This window comes from Parus major, chromosome 28, assembly GCF_001522545.3.
Source record: "Parus major isolate Abel chromosome 28, Parus_major1.1, whole genome shotgun sequence".
In the NCBI taxonomy this organism is placed as follows: Eukaryota; Metazoa; Chordata; class Aves; order Passeriformes; family Paridae; genus Parus; species Parus major.
Window position 1 is genome coordinate 1,744,744 of NC_031797.1, and position 16,385 is coordinate 1,761,128.

The 16,385-nt window shown below is 52.4% G+C and overlaps 2 protein-coding genes and 2 long non-coding RNA genes across 4 annotated transcripts; 2 read left to right on the forward strand and 2 right to left on the reverse strand.

Annotated features, from left to right (window-relative positions):
- Window positions 1-1,102: 1,102 nt before the first annotated feature.
- LOC117245570 lies at window positions 1,103-5,935 on the reverse strand. Its single transcript, XR_004500368.1, has 2 exons — window positions 5,845-5,935; window positions 1,103-1,410 (listed from the first exon to the last, which is right to left on the reverse strand). It is a non-coding gene; the product is annotated as an uncharacterized LOC117245570 (long non-coding RNA).
- Window positions 5,936-6,185: 250 nt separating this feature from the next.
- On the forward strand, window positions 6,186-9,944 carry OAZ1 (ornithine decarboxylase antizyme 1). The gene is given in 6 exon segments (XM_015651877.3): window positions 6,186-6,380; window positions 8,357-8,414; window positions 8,416-8,502; window positions 8,611-8,783; window positions 9,310-9,395; window positions 9,503-9,944. Coding segments are annotated over 6 exon segments (651 nt in total). The 5' UTR covers window positions 6,186-6,264; the 3' UTR covers window positions 9,634-9,944.
- On the forward strand, window positions 6,387-7,441 carry LOC117245567. Its single transcript, XR_004500361.1, has 2 exons — window positions 6,387-6,772; window positions 7,379-7,441. It is a non-coding gene; the product is annotated as an uncharacterized LOC117245567 (long non-coding RNA).
- Window positions 9,945-12,445: 2,501 nt separating the features above from the next.
- PEAK3 (PEAK family member 3) lies at window positions 12,446-16,379 on the reverse strand. The gene is made up of 4 exons (XM_015651452.1): window positions 16,312-16,379; window positions 15,565-15,692; window positions 14,546-15,195; window positions 12,446-14,056 (listed from the first exon to the last, which is right to left on the reverse strand). The coding sequence occupies exons 2-4, from the start codon at window positions 15,629-15,631 to the stop codon at window positions 13,055-13,057; spliced, it is 1,719 nt and encodes a 572-aa protein (XP_015506938.1). The 5' UTR covers window positions 15,632-15,692; window positions 16,312-16,379; the 3' UTR covers window positions 12,446-13,054.
- Between the last annotated feature and the right edge of the window lie 6 nt (window positions 16,380-16,385).

The following is a 16,385-nucleotide window of genomic DNA, read 5'->3' on the forward strand; positions in this document are numbered from 1 at the left end:
AGGGAGTCTGAAATGCTGATCATGATGGGATTGATTGTGGAAGGGTTTGCAAAGGGTTTGCTCAGGACCCCAAGGCCCTCTCCATGCAAACAGGAGGGACAGGGCTTCATCCCCTGCTCTGTGACTCCTCAGCAGGAAGCAGAGCTCCATCACCTCTGGGTAACTCGGGAGAGGGGCTGGAGCTGAGCAGAAACAGAAAATGGGGTGGGGAAGGGAAGCTGCTGCAACGTTTTTCACTTGATTGTGTTGCAACCACCTCCAAATTCCTCAGGGCCATTTGTTCATAACTGGCAGCAACAGACAGAGAAAAATCAATACAGGAATCAGTGTTATGGAACATTATCCCTGAATTACAGACCCATAACAGGGTGAGATAACAACAAAGTGCCCCAGCACGCTTCCTGCACAGAAATCACAAGGTGCCACCTTTGGAGTGTTCTTTGTGGATCCTGCTCTTGGCCAAGCCCCTTTGCAGCTGATTTCCTCTTCCCACTTCAGCTTCCCACCCCCACATTATTTTTATGTGGAAGTAGCTCAGTTTGATCCTGCAAACTCAAAAAGAACAACTCAGCCTTTCCCAGGTGTCCAGGTGATGCTGGATTCCACCCCTAGTTCAGATAAATGAGAATTTACAGCATTTTAAACGTGTATTCAATCTGCATTCAATCCCTCTCCATGTCAGCTCTGTTTTGAAGTGGAAAAACAGAGACCCAAAGTTTTTTTTGGTGAGAGTACAGACTTTTTTTGTTGGCCTGATGACTGTTTTTTTCTAGTTTATCTCACAAAGATCTCGGAAAAATAAATTCTTCCCTGATCTGGTAAACACCTAAAAATTCTGCCTTCATTTGGCAATCTCCTTCCAGCATAAGTGGGTCTGCAGAAAACCTGACCTTCAAATGAAATCATTCTCACAAGGATGACAATGAAAATGAGGAGAGTTTTCCAGCTAGAAAAGGTGCTCTAATTACTTGTCCCACAAAGATCAGAATAGATTCTGACACACTAAAGAGTGATTCAGTGGGGGAGTATTTAAAATTAGATAACTGGTACTTAACTGTTACCTGTGAGGAGATGAACCAGAAGTACTAAGAGAGGAGAGGGGTAAATTTAAGAACCAATTTTTTTATAAGATTTATAAAATATAGGTCTGATAAGTTTATAAATAACACTGTCCAGTGTTTTGATAAAGCCTCACATGCTCTTGATGTTGTCTCCACAGACAGCTGACCAATGGGAACATTTAAATTATTCCATGACTAAAATCAGCTAAATTACAGCGTGAAGTCATCACAGACAATGATTTCTATGAAAACATCCTGATGAACATCTCTGCCTCAGCTTCTGTCCTGTTTTGGTGCTTGGCTGCATCTCTAGACACCTCTCAAAGCTGCAACAACAAGCAGAGTCTTCCTGCAGTGGAATAGAGAGAAAATGCAATCAGATCCACTCGATTTTAAAGCCTGCTTCAACAATTTAATAAATTAATAGATTTTATTCCCATTTTTGGAGAGGTACTAAATGGGCAATGCTATGCATGGACTGCACATGCTTTGGAAGGGAGCTCATGTTTTTCCCTCTGTTCTTCCCTCGTCAGCAAATCGGAGCAGGATGAATTCCCCTGATGCTGCTAAATGCCACAAACATCCATTTCCACGTTCCAGGAGAGCCCTGACAGCGTGATGCAGCAAAGCACAAAACACACAGGGCTTTCTGCTACTTGTCAAAAAGGATTTTTGTCCCGTTCCCCTTCCCTGGAGCTTTGTTGCTCCTCTAGAACACAGAGGAAGGAGCAGCTCCAGCTCCACCAGTGGCAGAAAACCAGGCAGGAGCAGCAGTTTTTGCAGCTGTGTGATTTAATCCTGCTTTAATCACCTAAATGACAGAAGGGTTTATCTTTCCTTCTTGGAATAAATGATGTTACAGAGCTGTGGTTTCAACGTGCAGGATTTCAGAACCTTAGGAGATTTATGAGTGTTTCAGCTCCTGAACATCTTTCTAAGCACCGACCTTGTGTTATCTGATCACAAACACTTGCACACCTGAAAACACAGGGAAGAGGGAAGACAGTTACTTATCCCACACCCATTTCTTGCTCTAATATTTTCACAACAGTTTTCAATCTGGTTTTCTTCCTGTGCTGCCAGAAACTCCTCTTCCAGACTATTTCAGAAAGTAAAACCCATAAAAGCTTGACAAAGAATCACTGACTGGTGATTTTACCTACTGTATGAGACCTCTTTTGTGAAAAGAGGATAAAAGCAGAGGGAAACAAGCTAAGAAAGGAAAATCTGGGAAAATCAACTCCTTGGCTTTTCTCAGCCTGAAACACTTTCAACTTAGATCCCTAACAGAGATCGGTTTGTTGGTGCTTCTGTCCTTTCCTCATTAACTGCTCTGGTTATTGAGTAACTCAGGCTGCACAAGATCCTTTCCCAAGAGGTTTCAGGCAGCCCAATTGCTGTGACCTGCTTGGGGTAAGAGCACAGAGCAACTGGGACCTGCTGGGGGCTCTCTGGAGAGCTCAACAGCTGAGAACTGACACAAGCTCCTGGCTGTGGGACTGGGAGGATGCTTGGAAATGCAGTTGCTGGAGAGGGGAAGGCTGTGGTAGCTGGAATGAGGAGGATTTTGTGTGTTTGAGAACACCTGCACAGGATTTGGGATGAATGTGATGGATGAGATTCTCTGTTTGCAGTAGTTATAAAAACACAGTGTAATAAAAAAATAAAGAACAATCCAAAGCTGTTGGAGAGTGTCCAGAGGAGGGACACGGAGCTGGGGAAGGCTCTGAGGAGCAGCTGAGGGCACTTGGCTCGTTCAGCTGGAGCAGAGGAGACTGAGGGGAGGCTCCTCGGGGGCTGCAGCTCCTCCCGAGGGGAGGCGGAGGGGCAGGGGCTGAGCTCTGCTCTGGGACAGGGACAGGAGCCCAGGAAGGGCTGGAGCTGTGCCAGGGCTTGGGATGGATCTCAGGGCAAGGTTCTTCCCCCCGAGGCTGCTGGCACTGCCCAGGCTCCCCAGGGAATGGGCCCGGCCCCAAGGCTGCCAGAGCTCCAGGAGCGTTTGGACAGCGCTCTCAGGGATGCTCAGGGTGGGCTTGTTGGGGGGTCTGGGCAGGGCCAGGGGCTGCACTGATCATCCCTGAGGGATCCAGCTCTGGAGATTCTGGGATTCTGGGATTCTTCCCTGTGTTGAAAGCTGCTCTGCCACAGCAGAACTGGGCTGCTCTGTCAGGGTTCACTGCCCCCTGAATTAGGTAATTCCAGGGACTGTGATGCCAAACTGGGAATGCAGCTGGAGCAACAACCCAGCTACAGAGTTCCTCTGCCACATGAAGGGCAATCATGGCAAACCAGGGGTGAAAAAACAGCTGGGGATGGCAACATCTCCAACTGCCTCAGCCATAATCCCAAAATTGTGACTCAGAGGCTTCTGTGTGAGGATTTATGAATCAATGTCCCTGCTAAAGTGGAAGTCGGGCTATCTCAGCAAAACTGCAGCTGGAACTAATCCCCCGTGGTGTTTTACACAAACCCAGCACAGGTTGGTTGGGCTTTTGCAGAGTGCAGAGCTCCCAGAGCTCTCCAGGCACTCATCTGTGAAATGGAGTGATGGACCATGGAGGTGACAGGGATTCAAAGGGCAAAGCTGTTCCCAGCTCACAGGGAAGAGGAAACAGCTGCAGCGCTGATTCCCCTCACACAGAGCCATTATAAGGAATTACAGCAGGATTACTGTAGAAATAATAAATGCCATTATTGGAAATAATGAAATCCATCACTGAATGCTAATGGGACCCTTCCACCCCCTGACACCTCCAGCCCTCAGCAGGAAAACCTTCCTAACACAACACACAAACCAGGAATTGCAAAACCTCCTCTAATATGCTCCGTGTGGTCCGGATATTCCGGAATTGCAGCTATCCCATTGTTTAAGGCTGGACTTTGGGTAATGCATTAAACAGAAGAGTTTCCCCTCCATAAATCAACACCCAAATCTCCAGAGTGAGGTGAACACAAGCTCCATTTATGTTGAGCTGGGAGCTAAGGGCAGATGCCTGCAGGAGGAAAAGGACTTTCTTCTCCTCCCTTTTACTTTCCAGGACTCCCAGATTTTTCCCTGGCCGCTGGCCAGGCCAGGCTTCTCCTCTGAGCTGCAGGAGAGCAGACACTGCTTTATTTTGGCAACGACACTTTGTTCCATCCCGGGTTATCCGAGCAGCTTCGGGACACAAAAGGTGGGTGGAGATTTAGACAATGATCCCTCTGCAAAGTGGAGCCGATCAATCCATTGTGCTCAGAGCTCCTGGATGGGGATATTTTCAAGCAAATAAAAATAAGGTAGTAATAAAACCCCCTAAGAAATGGCAAAATGCAACTCTGGTAGCTGCAGGCAATAAAATAGGTGTGTTGATGAAGAAAAAAAGAAATGCAGCCATCTACAAGTTTTTTAATGGAAATTCATGATTTTTTAAAACCATTACAATGTATCTTCAGCAGCTTTCTTTGGTTCTATAAACACCTTTCCCCACTTAACTTACAAGGCATCCCTGCCTGCAAACACCATCACTCTCACCATTATTTTGAGTTCTCTTTCCATATATGATAAAACCCACTGCTCAGGATGTGCCTCTGCCTTGGTTTTCAGGCTGAAATGGTCAGAAATAGCTGACAATTCCCAAACCCATGGGAATGATGACCTATTTAGCTTTTTGTGCACATTTGCTGCTTTAAGAGGGATTTTGAAGGCTGACCCTCACCCCCATGAAGCTGTTTCCATCAATCCCATCCAGGAGAGCAGTGTGGGTGTCCCGTTTCCAAATTCCCCTCCTTTCCTCTGGACTGTTCTTGTTGTGGGACTGCAGAAAGACCCAACCACATCCCCAAACCTCAGATTTCCAAGCCCCTGGCAGGATGGAAAGCAGAGGGCATGGGTTGGCAGTTATAGGGATGAGCCCAACTTCTGCTCTGTAAATAATCAGGATTTACCCACTTCTTCATGAAGGCACAGCAAAAAAGCTTCATCTTTTTAACTTTTTTAGTCTAAAAGGCCATCACTGCCAACCGTTCCCCACCCCTAGTCCCCTGCTGATCCATAAACCAACTGTTCCCCATCCCTATTCCCCTATAAATCCACGATTCAACCATTTCCCTATAAATCAACCATTTCCCATCCCTACTCCCTTATAAATCCATAAACCAACCCTTCTTCATCCCTATTTTGCTATAAATCCATGAACCAACCTTTTCTCATCCCTATTTGACTGTAAATCCATGAACCAACCCTTCCCCATCCCTATTAATCCATAAACCGTCCATTCCTTATCTCTTTTCCACTATAAACCCATAAACTGTTACCAATCCCTATTCCCTTATAAATCCTTGACCTAACTATTCCCTATCCCTATTCCTATATAAATCCAAAAAAGAACTATTCCCCATCCTTATTCCATCCTAAATCCACAAACCAACTATTCCGGATCCCTATTCCCCTATAAATCTATAAACCACAGCCAGGCCAAAGGGGACCAGCCCAAACACTTCCCAAAAAAACAGGTAACAACCCCTGCCCGACCTTTCATGGACCCTCCCCACTATTTGTAGGGGGTTTATTATTAGTTTTTAATTACAAGTTTCCCTCAGCACCGAGCTTTGTGCGAAGCTCTGAGGGTGGCGATAACCCTGGGGGTCCCACAGCGGGTCCTGCTGCCACCCCTCCGCTCTTTCCAGCCCCAGGGCTGCACCCTACGGGTCTGTCCGTGTTTTTCCATCTCTTTCCATGACTCTTCACGTCTCTCCCTCCCTGTGCTCCCTCGCACCCCGCTCCTCCCCCGGCCCCCCCGGTTACCTCAGCCGGGCGGGGCGCGGGCGCGGGACTCGAACCGGTGGCTCCGAGGGCAGTGAGGGGTTGCGGGGCTCCCGCCGGCCGATGCCCCGCCAGGCCCCGCCCACCCGCGGCGCGCGCAGCCAATCACTCGCGGCTACCTCCCGCCTCCCGTGCCGCACCCCCCAGCCGATGTCCCGCCCCCGCGCTCCGCTCAGCCAATAGGCAGCGAGATAATCTAATAGACACCTAAACTGTTCAATAGGAGCAGTCTCCCCGTGGGAGGGCGCGGCAGGCGCTGAGGGGCGTGGTCTATGAGGGGGCGTGGCAGAGAGCGGGTATATAATGAGGCACTGCGGCCGCCGCTGCCATTTTGTGTAGCTGCGCCTGGGGAGAGGGGGCGGAGGCGGCGGAGGGTTTCGGGGTTCGGACCAGAGCGGCCGGATGGTGAAATCCTCCCTGCAACGGATACTCAACAGCCACTGCTTCGCTAGAGAGAAAGAGGGGAATAAAAGCACCATCATGCCCGCTGTGCTGAGCCTCAGTACCGGACAGAGCAGGTGAGGCGCCGCGGCCTCCCTCAGTCTCGCACCGCTGAGCACTCGCTGCCTCCTTCCTCTTCCTCATCCTCGTTGTCGCCTCCCTGGTGGCCGCAGAGGGGCGGGGGGCTGCGTGGCCAGAGGGGGAGGGGCGGCCTGGCCCCCGCCGCGCGGGGAAAGGCGGTAGGGGAGGGTGGAAAAACCACAAAAAAAAAGTGTTTTTGAGGCCCCAGAGCTGTCCCGGCCCTGGAGGGACCCGCGAGGGCCCCCCCGGGCTGGGAGAGGCTGGGGCAGGAGCCGTGTTGGGGAGGGGGGGCGCCCGAGGGGAGAACAACAATTAGGCAAAGATATCGAAGGATTGAAGGCTGTTATCCCCTTATGTAACCCTGGATACTCCGCAAAACTAATCGAGGGTAAGAGTGTTACGAGAGCTGTTGGTTAAAAAACTCAACCGAAAGATTAAACACCCCCCAGGTGCTGGGAAGAAAGAAAATACCTGAACTAAAGTGGCTGGTGTGGAGTGGTGGATGCTCAGGACATCAATCTGCCCTTTCCACCTCGTGTATAAACTGTGGAAGGAGTTTTTTAACCGTTTTTATATTTAACTGCGAGCTAAAGATGGTTTTTTTTTCTCCCCAAGTGCACGTAAATATCACTAAAACATATTTGTAGCTGCAAACCTTCCTTCTGCACCACCTTCTTGGGCAGAAAGGTGAAAATGTTCTAAATTGTCACAGCACACCTTCGAAAAAGGTTTTTAAAGGTTTATTTGCAAGGGAAATTAGAAATGTATAGTTCACAGTTATTCTCAGATAAAAATAAATAATATTGGTACTAAAGAAAAATGTCTTTTTCAAAGAGCTTAAAATAATGGAGACTCAATTAAAATAACGCATTCAATTAGCGTAGGTTTTTTTATTTTTAATAAAACTTCGTAATTGTTGTGCTTGCTTCACGTTAAAATCTAAATATAGTTTACCTTCCAGTACATAATATTTAACCTCTCTGCCCATTCCCAGCCTTTCTAATACGGATTATTCATCACAAGTTTCAAGCTCATTAAACAACAACAACAAAAATTTAAAAAAAACCAAAAAAAAGGGGGAAAAAACCCGAAAACCCCAAACCAATCCAAACCCCGCATCTCGGGTGCGAAGTGTGCAAAATGGTGGATTATTTTGTAGCTGTTTATTCGGATTTGCAAATGGCTGCAGTGGCTGCTGCTGGCACCCGGAGACAGGACGATTGTGAAAATTCCCCCAAGGGCCTCGATTGCTGCATCTGCTGAGATGACGCAACTCAAGAGTGGAGCCTGCGGGTGAAGGATGGTGCAGAGGGAGGGGCCAGCGCCTCTCTGCCACGGGAGGAGTGAAAACAGCCTTGAAAAGGATGGGGAGAAACTTAAACATATTCCCCACATCATCCAAAATACAGTTTATTTCTCCTCCAGTGCTGAGCGTTGCGGCATTGCTCTGAGGAATTCAGTGGGAAGGGGTTTGGAGGTGTTTTTGGAGGTTTTTGTGGGGATTCAGGTGTGGCTTCAGCTCAAGCTGAAAATACTGGAGGTGGAGATGATTCCCTGGAATTGCCTGGCCTCGAGCTGGGAAGGGCTGGTAGTGAATATCCCAGGGAAAAGTGATCCCTGCCCTGCTGGGCTGGGGGTTTGTGCTGCCTGAGAACAAGGAGGGCAGAAAACAGCACATTGCTGCAGAAAGGTTCTTGTGTGAGGTCAGATCAGGCCTGCCCTGGCACAGAAACACATCTGGCTCACTCAACCAGAGTATTTTCCATCTCCAAATGAGTCTTCACCCAAAATACTGCAGTGGCAGCTCCCTGGGCACTGTCCTTGCCCCTGGTGTGGAGCTTCCTTTGTCCTCCCACTGTAAGTGGGAGGAGTCCTGTGGCCTAGGTTTGTTTTGTTTTTAACAGTTTAAATCCTGGAAGTCCCAGGGCTTTGTCCAAGCCTCCCTGCCTGTCTAACCATGCTCTCTTTTCAGTTCCAGGGTTCCCTTCAATTGCTGTAGTAACCTGGGTCCGGGGCCTCGGTGGTGCTCCTGATGTCCCTCACCCACCCCTGAAGATCCCAGGTGGGCGAGGGAATAGTCAGAGGGATCACAATCTTTCAGCTAATTTATTTTATTCGGTGAGTATGGGGAACAAACAGCTCGTGGTGAGCTTGACAGCATTCCCTGGCTCAATCCCTGCTCCAAAAACGAATGGAAAAATAACTCTGCCTTTCTCCCTGCTTCAGGATAATAGGCTGAATGTCACAGAAGAACTAACACCTAACAACAGGACAAGAATTCTCAATGTCCAGTCAAGGCTTACAGATGCCAAACACATCAGTTGGAGAGCAGTGCTGAACAACAGCAACCTCTACATTGAAATTCCCAGTGGTGCTCTGCCTGAGGGGAGCAAGGACAGGTGGGCCAGGGAAAACTTGGCTGTGGATTAACGTGAGGCCTCTCAGTGGGGTGGGAGAACACTTTGCTCTTTGTATTTTGAAAGCTTTTAATTTTGGTACTTGAGGCTCTCTTGTGAGCCTGGTTTCAGGGCTGCAGGCAGAGCCAGCCCAAGGTCTGGGATTTTTTAGGCACTGAGAATTCCAGGCTGGTTGGAATCTGTCACTGCAGCTCCTTGGCTGTGTCACCAACACTTTCTGTGCCACTGAGGACTCCTGCCCTTGAGTTCTGCCTGGGGTTCAGGGATCTGGTGGTGTGAGGCTCCAGCCTGGGGGGAATCCTTAGGGATTCCTGTGTGGATTGGCTCTCAGGGCCTTGCTAAGTCTCTCTGAAGAAACTTGCTGCCAGAGCGCTGGGAGCATTGGGACAGTGCTCAGGGTGGGATTGTTGTGGTGCCTGTGCAGGGCCAGGATGATCCCTGTGGGTCCCTCCCATCCCAGGACATTCCCTGTTCCACAGACACTGAACCCCTGGTGTTTCTCTTGCAGTTTTGCAGTTCTTCTCGAGTTTGCTGAAGAACAGCTCCGAGTTGAGCACGTGTTCATCTGTTTCCACAAGAACAGAGATGACAGAGGTGGGTGTTCCCTGTGCCTCCAGAGACACAAAATGACTTTTGGTGGCAATTTAAGGGGTTTTTTTTCCAGCATCCCATGGGTGAAACCTGTCTCCTTTTTTTTCTAGCTGCACTGCTCCGTACTTTCAGCTTTTTGGGCTTTGAGATTGTGAGACCAGGGCATCCCCTTGTCCCCAAGAGACCAGATGCTTGCTTCATGGCCTACACGTTTGAAAGAGACTCAGCAGAAGAAGATTAGATTGCAATGTTTGCCTCTTTAGAGCTTTCTTGTTGTCTATAAAAGATGATTCTGTAGAAATTTTGTCAACATCTTATTCCAGTCTATCTTAACTCTTGTACGAAACTTTGTGTGACCCAGCTGCTTTGGTGGTGAGATGTTGAAAATTTCAGACTCCACATCTTTCTCTGGATTTTGTGCGCATGTTGTGGTTGTGCAAAAATAAATGCTCCCTCCAAATTTAGCAGTATATTTCTTGAAGTTTAATATTGTGTTTGTGATACTGAAGTATTTGCTTTAATTCTAAATAAAAATTTATATTTTACTTTTTATTGCTGGTTTTAAGCTGTTTAAAGACTTGCACTCTTGAAGAGGTGGCTCTGGAACTGCCCCAACCATTAAAGTTGCAGGTGTGGAAAGGCTTTGCTCGTTCTTTGCTTGACTGGAACTCATGGATGTGCTCTGACAGGGCTTGGTGGAATAATCCAGCAATCCTGGAAAAGTCTACTTCTAATGAATAATTAGCAGGTGTGGTAATTAGGACCAGTGCTTCCCTGCTCTGCCAGTGTTTTGTAGGATATTCAGAGTGTGATTTGGTTGGGAAGTCTCAAGTGGAATGTGATCACCTCAGCCTGTGGCTGCTTTAAATACCAAATATGCAACTTGAATACCTGGAATTTTAGTGTTCCTGTAAGTGCAGCCTTTCCAGCGTGTGCAGGGTGACTCCAGGAATTGTGAGCTGGGAAGGTCAGTGGTGTCACTGAGGCTGGGCAGGCTTCTTGGGGAGGCAGATTGTGGTTGAAGGGTGAGGAGGGGGCTGTGCTCAGGCTCCACAGACACCCCTTGGTGCTCAGGGTGGTGAGCAGAAAGGGAAAGAGCTCCTTGTGGTGCTGGAATTAACAAAACCTTGAACTGAAGTTACAAGTAAGTCTCCAAAGGGGCTGAGATTTAAAGTGTGGTATTTCCAGTTTTTGGTACTTGTAGGCTTGTTTGGCACTGCTGGAGCTGATGAATCTTTATAAAACCTTGGAGCAGGGAATCCCTGGGCTGGGTTAACTTCACCAGGGGGTTCTGCTGGGTGTGGGTCAAGTCCCTGAGTGGGGCCCCAGGAGATGTGAGTGCTGTGAACTGTGTGTGGGCATAAAGCTTCCCCTAGAGCCCATCCCTGGGCTCAGCAGTGCTGGAATCCCATGGAATACACTGCAATATTCCCTGGAGCTCCTTGGGGATGCAGCACAGAGTAACCTGTGGGTGTGTGAGCAGTGATGTGGTGCAAACTGGGGGATCTTGCTGGGCTCTTTAATTGGCTCTTCCCAATTCTCTCGTGGCCCCACAGTTGTGCTCCTCCCGGAGGGATTTTTGGAAGGTCAGTGACAGGAAACTGAATAAAACTGGGTTGGGGGAGGTTTGGGATGGATCTCAGGGCAAGGTTCTTCCCCCCAAGGCTGCCAGAGCTCCAGGAGCGTTTGGACAGCGCTCTCAGGGATGCTCAGGGTGGGCTTGTTGGGGGGTCTGGGCAGGGCCAGGGGCTGCACTGATCATCCCTGGGGGTCCCTCCCAGCTCAGGATCTTCCAGGATTTCATTGTGGTGACATGACCAGGGGTGGGTGACCTTGTTTTGCTCCACAGGCTGGCACAGGTCTGAACTTCCTCTGCTGGTTATCTGGAAAAATCCATTTTCCTCTGCAACGTGGTACCTGTGCCATGCTCTGCTCTCTGTGGAAAGTGCCTGGCTCTGCCTCCATGGGATGTTTTGCTGAGTTTGGATACTCCTGGCAGGAGGGGAGGGGGTCACCCACTCTGGAAATCAGAACAGGGTTGCTGTGGATCTGCCAGCCAGGCTGGGCTGGGCCTGCAGGAGCCACGGGAGCTGTTTGGCTTTGTCTCCCTGCATCAGGGGCTGTGCCACGGCCTTTACTGTGCTCTGGTACCACGGCAAATACTGCAGGAGACACAGGGACAGCAGGGCTGGGCCCTCCCAGGGCCCCCAGTGCTGGCCTGAGAGCCTGGAATGAGATGTGAACCCCACTTTGGTGCCAGGGTCAGTGGGGCCCAGCCTGGGCACGGAGGCTGCCCTGGAGGATTGGGGTGCTGCTCCAGGTGGGAGCAAACCAACCAGGGAGCTGGGACTGAGATGCTCTCTGTAGCTTGAGAGGGTCCCAGCTCTGCATTATTTTTGGTTTTTGGAGCTCAGGGACTCCTAGGAGGGAGGAATCCTCCACTCCAGCCATGCCCCAGGCTCTGGTGACCGCCTGGGGAGCCACAGGGGCTGTCGGGAGGCTCTGTCCCACTGTGTACACAGCCCTGCTGCTGTCAGGTGATGGAGTCACTCAATTATGGAATTGTTTAGGTTGGAAAAGCCTCCTAAACTTGAGTCTGACATTACCACATCACCACTAAACCATGTCCCCAAGTGCCACATCCACACGTTGTTTGGAGTCTTCCAGGAATGGTGACTCCAGCACTGCCCTGGGCAGCCTGTGCTGATGCCTGATCGCTCTTTCAGTGAAAGAATTTTTCCTGGTACCCAGTCTGAGTGGATTAATAATTGCTGAGGAATAATTCAAATGACCTGAGCAGAACCTTCACCATGCTGGTCCCTCGGCATCCACGTGAATTTGGGGTCTGGGTCCCACGTGTTGCCAAGTGTTTCACAGCCAGGAGCTGATGCCACAGCCCTGCCTTGGAGCCCATGAACTCACCTGAGCTGTTCACCAGAGCCTGTGGAGGCTGTTCTGGGTAATCACCACCAGGCAGGGCAGTTTGGCTTTGTGTTTCCCTCTGGAACCATTCCTGGAGTGTGTAACGCTGGCAAGCACATAAAGGACAAGTGTTTGAAAGGCTCAGCTCCAGGTTTTATTGAAGCTGTATTTTTCCCTTTAAAATGTAATTTTTATTTGTGACTGTGCCACAAATTGTCTCAGGGAAGCACAGGCTGAAGGAGCTGTTGTTTCTCCTTTGCTGAGAAAGGTGAGCTGTGATGGGTGGCTTTGAGTGATATTTAAAACAGCAAAAACCTGGTGGCTGCAAAAAGGCTCTTGAGGGGGTTTTGTGCAAAGTCTGAACCCCATAAACTTGGGATTATGAACCACTAAATTGGTGCTTGGTGCTCCCATCCAGCTGCTTTTCCTCAGGTGTTCTGATATGCCAGACTTGGAGTATCAAGCAAAAATTGAGGGTATAAAACCACACCCTGTGTTTGTTGATCCCAACTTCATCATTGATGGGTTGTGGGGGGAGTGGGTTTAGCTTTGCAGAGCTTTTCCAGTGAGGATCTGCTGGGATTTCTCAGGAGCTGGTGGATTTCATGGAATGATTTGGGCTGAAAGGACCCCAAAATAATTTAGCTTCAACTCCCCTGCCATGAGCAGGGACAGGTTTGCCCAGGCCCTGGCGAGCTCTTGGCTTTGAGAGCTTTGGGTAGGCTGCACTGGAGGTTGGTTTAGGGAGCGTAGAGCACCTGGGTCACTTGGTTAAGGGTGTGTTCAGTGACCCCCTGGAAGTACTGGCAGCACAGCCACTCCTCCAGGCCGGGGCTGAGCCCGGCCCCAGCCGCGTTCTCCGCAAACCTCAGGAGCAGCAGAGCCCTCTTGACCTCCAGCCAGCTCCTGAGCAGAGCAAGGCTCTTCCTGCTCCTGGCAAAGAGCTCCTGGCGGGGCCCCCAGAGCAGCACCTGCAGGATGCCCCTGGCCTGCTCGATGGACACCCTCTGGTGAGGATCCCTGTGCAGGAGCAGCGTGGCCAAGCGCTTCAGTCCCGCTGAGTAGATGGACAGCGAGGGGATTTCGGGAAGACTTTTGTTTCTGAAGTCCAAAATGTTCTCCAGGGAGGTGTCCACGTGCAAGATCTGATAGATCAGCCTGCCCACATTCAGCTCAGCTGCTGCTGGAGGGGAGGGTGCAGTGAGGCCCTGGCTCCAGTCCTGCTCCTGGCTGCTGGAACAAGGTCTTTGCTTCCCTTGCACCTTGAAGAAGCTGCTGATGAGCAGCCGTGGAAGGGACAGTCCCAGCGGCTCCTTCTGGCCCTGCTGGCTCAAGGAGGGACATGGGCACTGCACCAGCAGCAAGTTCTCGGGGCAGAGGTCCCCCTGGGCCATGTTCTGCCCCCGGAGGTGCTCCAGTCCCATGCAGAGCTGCAGGAGCAGGAGGCAGCCCAGGCGTTCGTAGTGCCCGGGGCTGGTCTTGTGCAAAGCGTGGGAGCCCTTCACAAAATCTGCCAGGGTCTGCTGGGGAACCTCGGCACAAAGGAGCACCTGCAGGACAGGCTGGGGGGCAGGACAGGCTGGTTCCTCTCTGGAAGGGCCCTGGCTCTGTTTTCCAGGGATTCCTGGGAGCACCAGCTCCTGAGGGAGGCGGTCGGTGAAGCGGCCGAGCAGGCGCTGGAGGCTGCAGTGCGTCCCCAGGGAGCTCTGCACCCCCAGGCTGGAGCAGCACGGCTTGGGGACCTGCAGGGACAACAGGACAGGGCCAGCTGTGCAAGGACAGAGCCTTGTCCTGGGCTGGACCACCCTGGCAGCTCAGGGCCACCAGCCCTGCTCTGATCCACACGTGGTGCTGGATCCTGCACCCTCTGGACCCAGGAACGGAGCCAGGATGGCTTTGGGCAAGATCTGGGACATGAGGGGTGATGCAGTCCCCAGATGGGCTGGGGTCTCATCCTGCTCTCCTGGGCAGCCAGCTCTGCCCCAGCCTCTCCTCTGCATGTGCTGGCCCCTCTGGCTGAGTTACCAGGACATGTCCCCATGTTTTTGGTGTGTCCCTTGGCCCCACGGGAACTGTCCCCCTCATCACCCAGCCCCCGCCAGCAGCAAATGCAGAAGTGGGTGCAGAAAGGGGAAGTGGCCCCAGTGTCGTGTTCTGTGGAAAAGCCAACGCTCCTGGATCTCCTGGCTCCCTCTGCACCACCCAGGGCTTTTGCCCTGATTCCCCCTTACCTTGGCTGCCAGCTGCAGCTGGCTGTGCTCGAAGGTGAAGCCCACCCTGAAGTACCAGGCGTCCCCGCTCTGGCAGCAGGGCTGGGGGTGCAGGACCTGGAGCGCTGCCCAGCGCTTCCCTGCCAGCTCTGCCTCCAGCAGCTGCTGCCTCTCCTCAGGCCCCACCAGCTCCTCCAGCATGTGAGCCGAGAGCCGGGCCAGGGAGGCCTCTTGGCACCCCAAAACCACCCCACAGATCCCGGCCGGGCTCTCCAGGAGCTGCCCCAGCTCCCCGTCCGCTGTCCCAAATGTCACCTCCTTCAGGCTGGGTGATGGGGCTTGCTGGGGGCTGCTTCGGGCCAGCGGCTCCCCCAGGCTTTGGGACTTGCTGAGGGGTTTCTTGGGTGCCCAGGAGGGTCCGTGCCGCGGGGGAGCCCCCTCCCCGTGCCGCAGCTGGGCTGGGGGGATGCTGTAGAGGATGCTGCCAGCCCGTGGCTCAGGGTCGTCGTGGCAGCGGTGGAATGACCCCGGCTCCGGGAGGGACTCGGCTCGCTGGAGCTGCTTTTTGGGCAGTGGGGGCGGCCGGGGGTCCGGGTCGGGCTGAGGGAGAGCTCTCCCAGCGCCTTCCCCTCGGCTGGCCTTGCGGGGAACGAGGTGGGCCCGCAGCTCTCCTGGGGAGGGAGGGACAGACGTGACAGGGGCGGAGAAGAGAGTGGGATTGGGATTGGGATTGGGATTGGGATTGGTATTGGTATTGGTATTGGGATTGGGATTGAGATTGGGATTGGGATTGGATTGGGATTGGGATTGGGATTGGGATTGGGATTGGGATTGGGATTGGGATTGGGATTGGGATTGGATTGGGGTGGGAGTACAGCCCATTGTTCTTTGCCCCCCTGCGTATTTACAAACCCAAAGCCACACCCAAAACCAGCCAGAGGGGTGACACGGTGGGAGGACAGGGACAGCAGAGGAGCTCGTACCACTGTCCGAGTGACACCTCGCCAGGCAGGGCACAGTGGGGCCAGGACATCACTCACCCACGTTGCTGTAGATGAGGGCTGTGTTGGGGGGCCGAGGGGGGCAGCCCCCCGGTGTGTCCGGCATGGCAGTGGCCGCTCCGGGGACAGCAGGGTCCAGGCTGGCGCTGCGGAGAGCGGAGCTGGCCCTGCAGGAGCCGGGGGCAGCGTCACCCCTTCGCTGCCGGCTCAGAGGAACAGCACGGAGAAAAGGGGAAGCAGTGGCCTGGGGAGCTTTGGCGGAGGGGTTTTGGGGAGAAACACGGGGATTTTGGTGGTCCAGTGACTCCAGTTGCCGCACTGGGAAATCCTGGGGGTGGGAGCTGGCCCAGGGGCTCCACAGGCGCTGGTTCCCACCCGCAGGGACACAGCCATGTGTGACCTGTGGTCCTGAGGGGTGACCCCAAGGAGGACACAGTGCTGGTAGAGGTGTGGGACAAGAGCAGGAAAAGCCTTTAACACCCCCAGCCAGGTGTGGGGGACAGGACGGGGGTCGGGGCATGGGGAGGGAGCAGAGGGAGCCCGAAGGAGGAGGGCACTGGGATGGAGCCGCTGGGTTTCACTTCCCTGTCCTGGCACTGCGCTCTGTTTGCTGCCACCGGCGGTACCAAAACCACGGTGGCTTTCTCTAAACCTCCCCGTTCTGCTGAGGACAGCAGGGGCTGAGGAACACAGGGCTGTGCCTCTACTCAGACCCCTGTGTCCCCCGGGCACAGCACAAAGCTGGGCAAATCCTTCCCGGAGCCCCCTTTGGGAACCCCTCGTTACCTGTGCGCTGTCCCTGGCAGCGGGGGCGTCCCACGGGGCTCCAGCTGCACATCCCGGTCCCTCAGCAGCTCCAG

What these genes read in the sequence shown, in the direction of transcription:
- PEAK3 (XM_015651452.1), bottom strand. Translation starts at nt 15,631, where the DNA reads ATGCCGGACACACCGGGGGGCTGCCCCCCTCGGCCCCCCAACACAGCC. An exon ending in CCTCATCTACAGCAACGTGG is followed by an intron (nt 15,196 to 15,564) that starts GTGAGTGATGTC and finishes CTCCCTCCCCAG; the next exon opens with GAGAGCTGCGGGCCCACCTC. An exon ending in AGCTGCAGCTGGCAGCCAAG is followed by an intron (nt 14,057 to 14,545) that starts GTAAGGGGGAAT and finishes TTGTCCCTGCAG; the next exon opens with GTCCCCAAGCCGTGCTGCTC.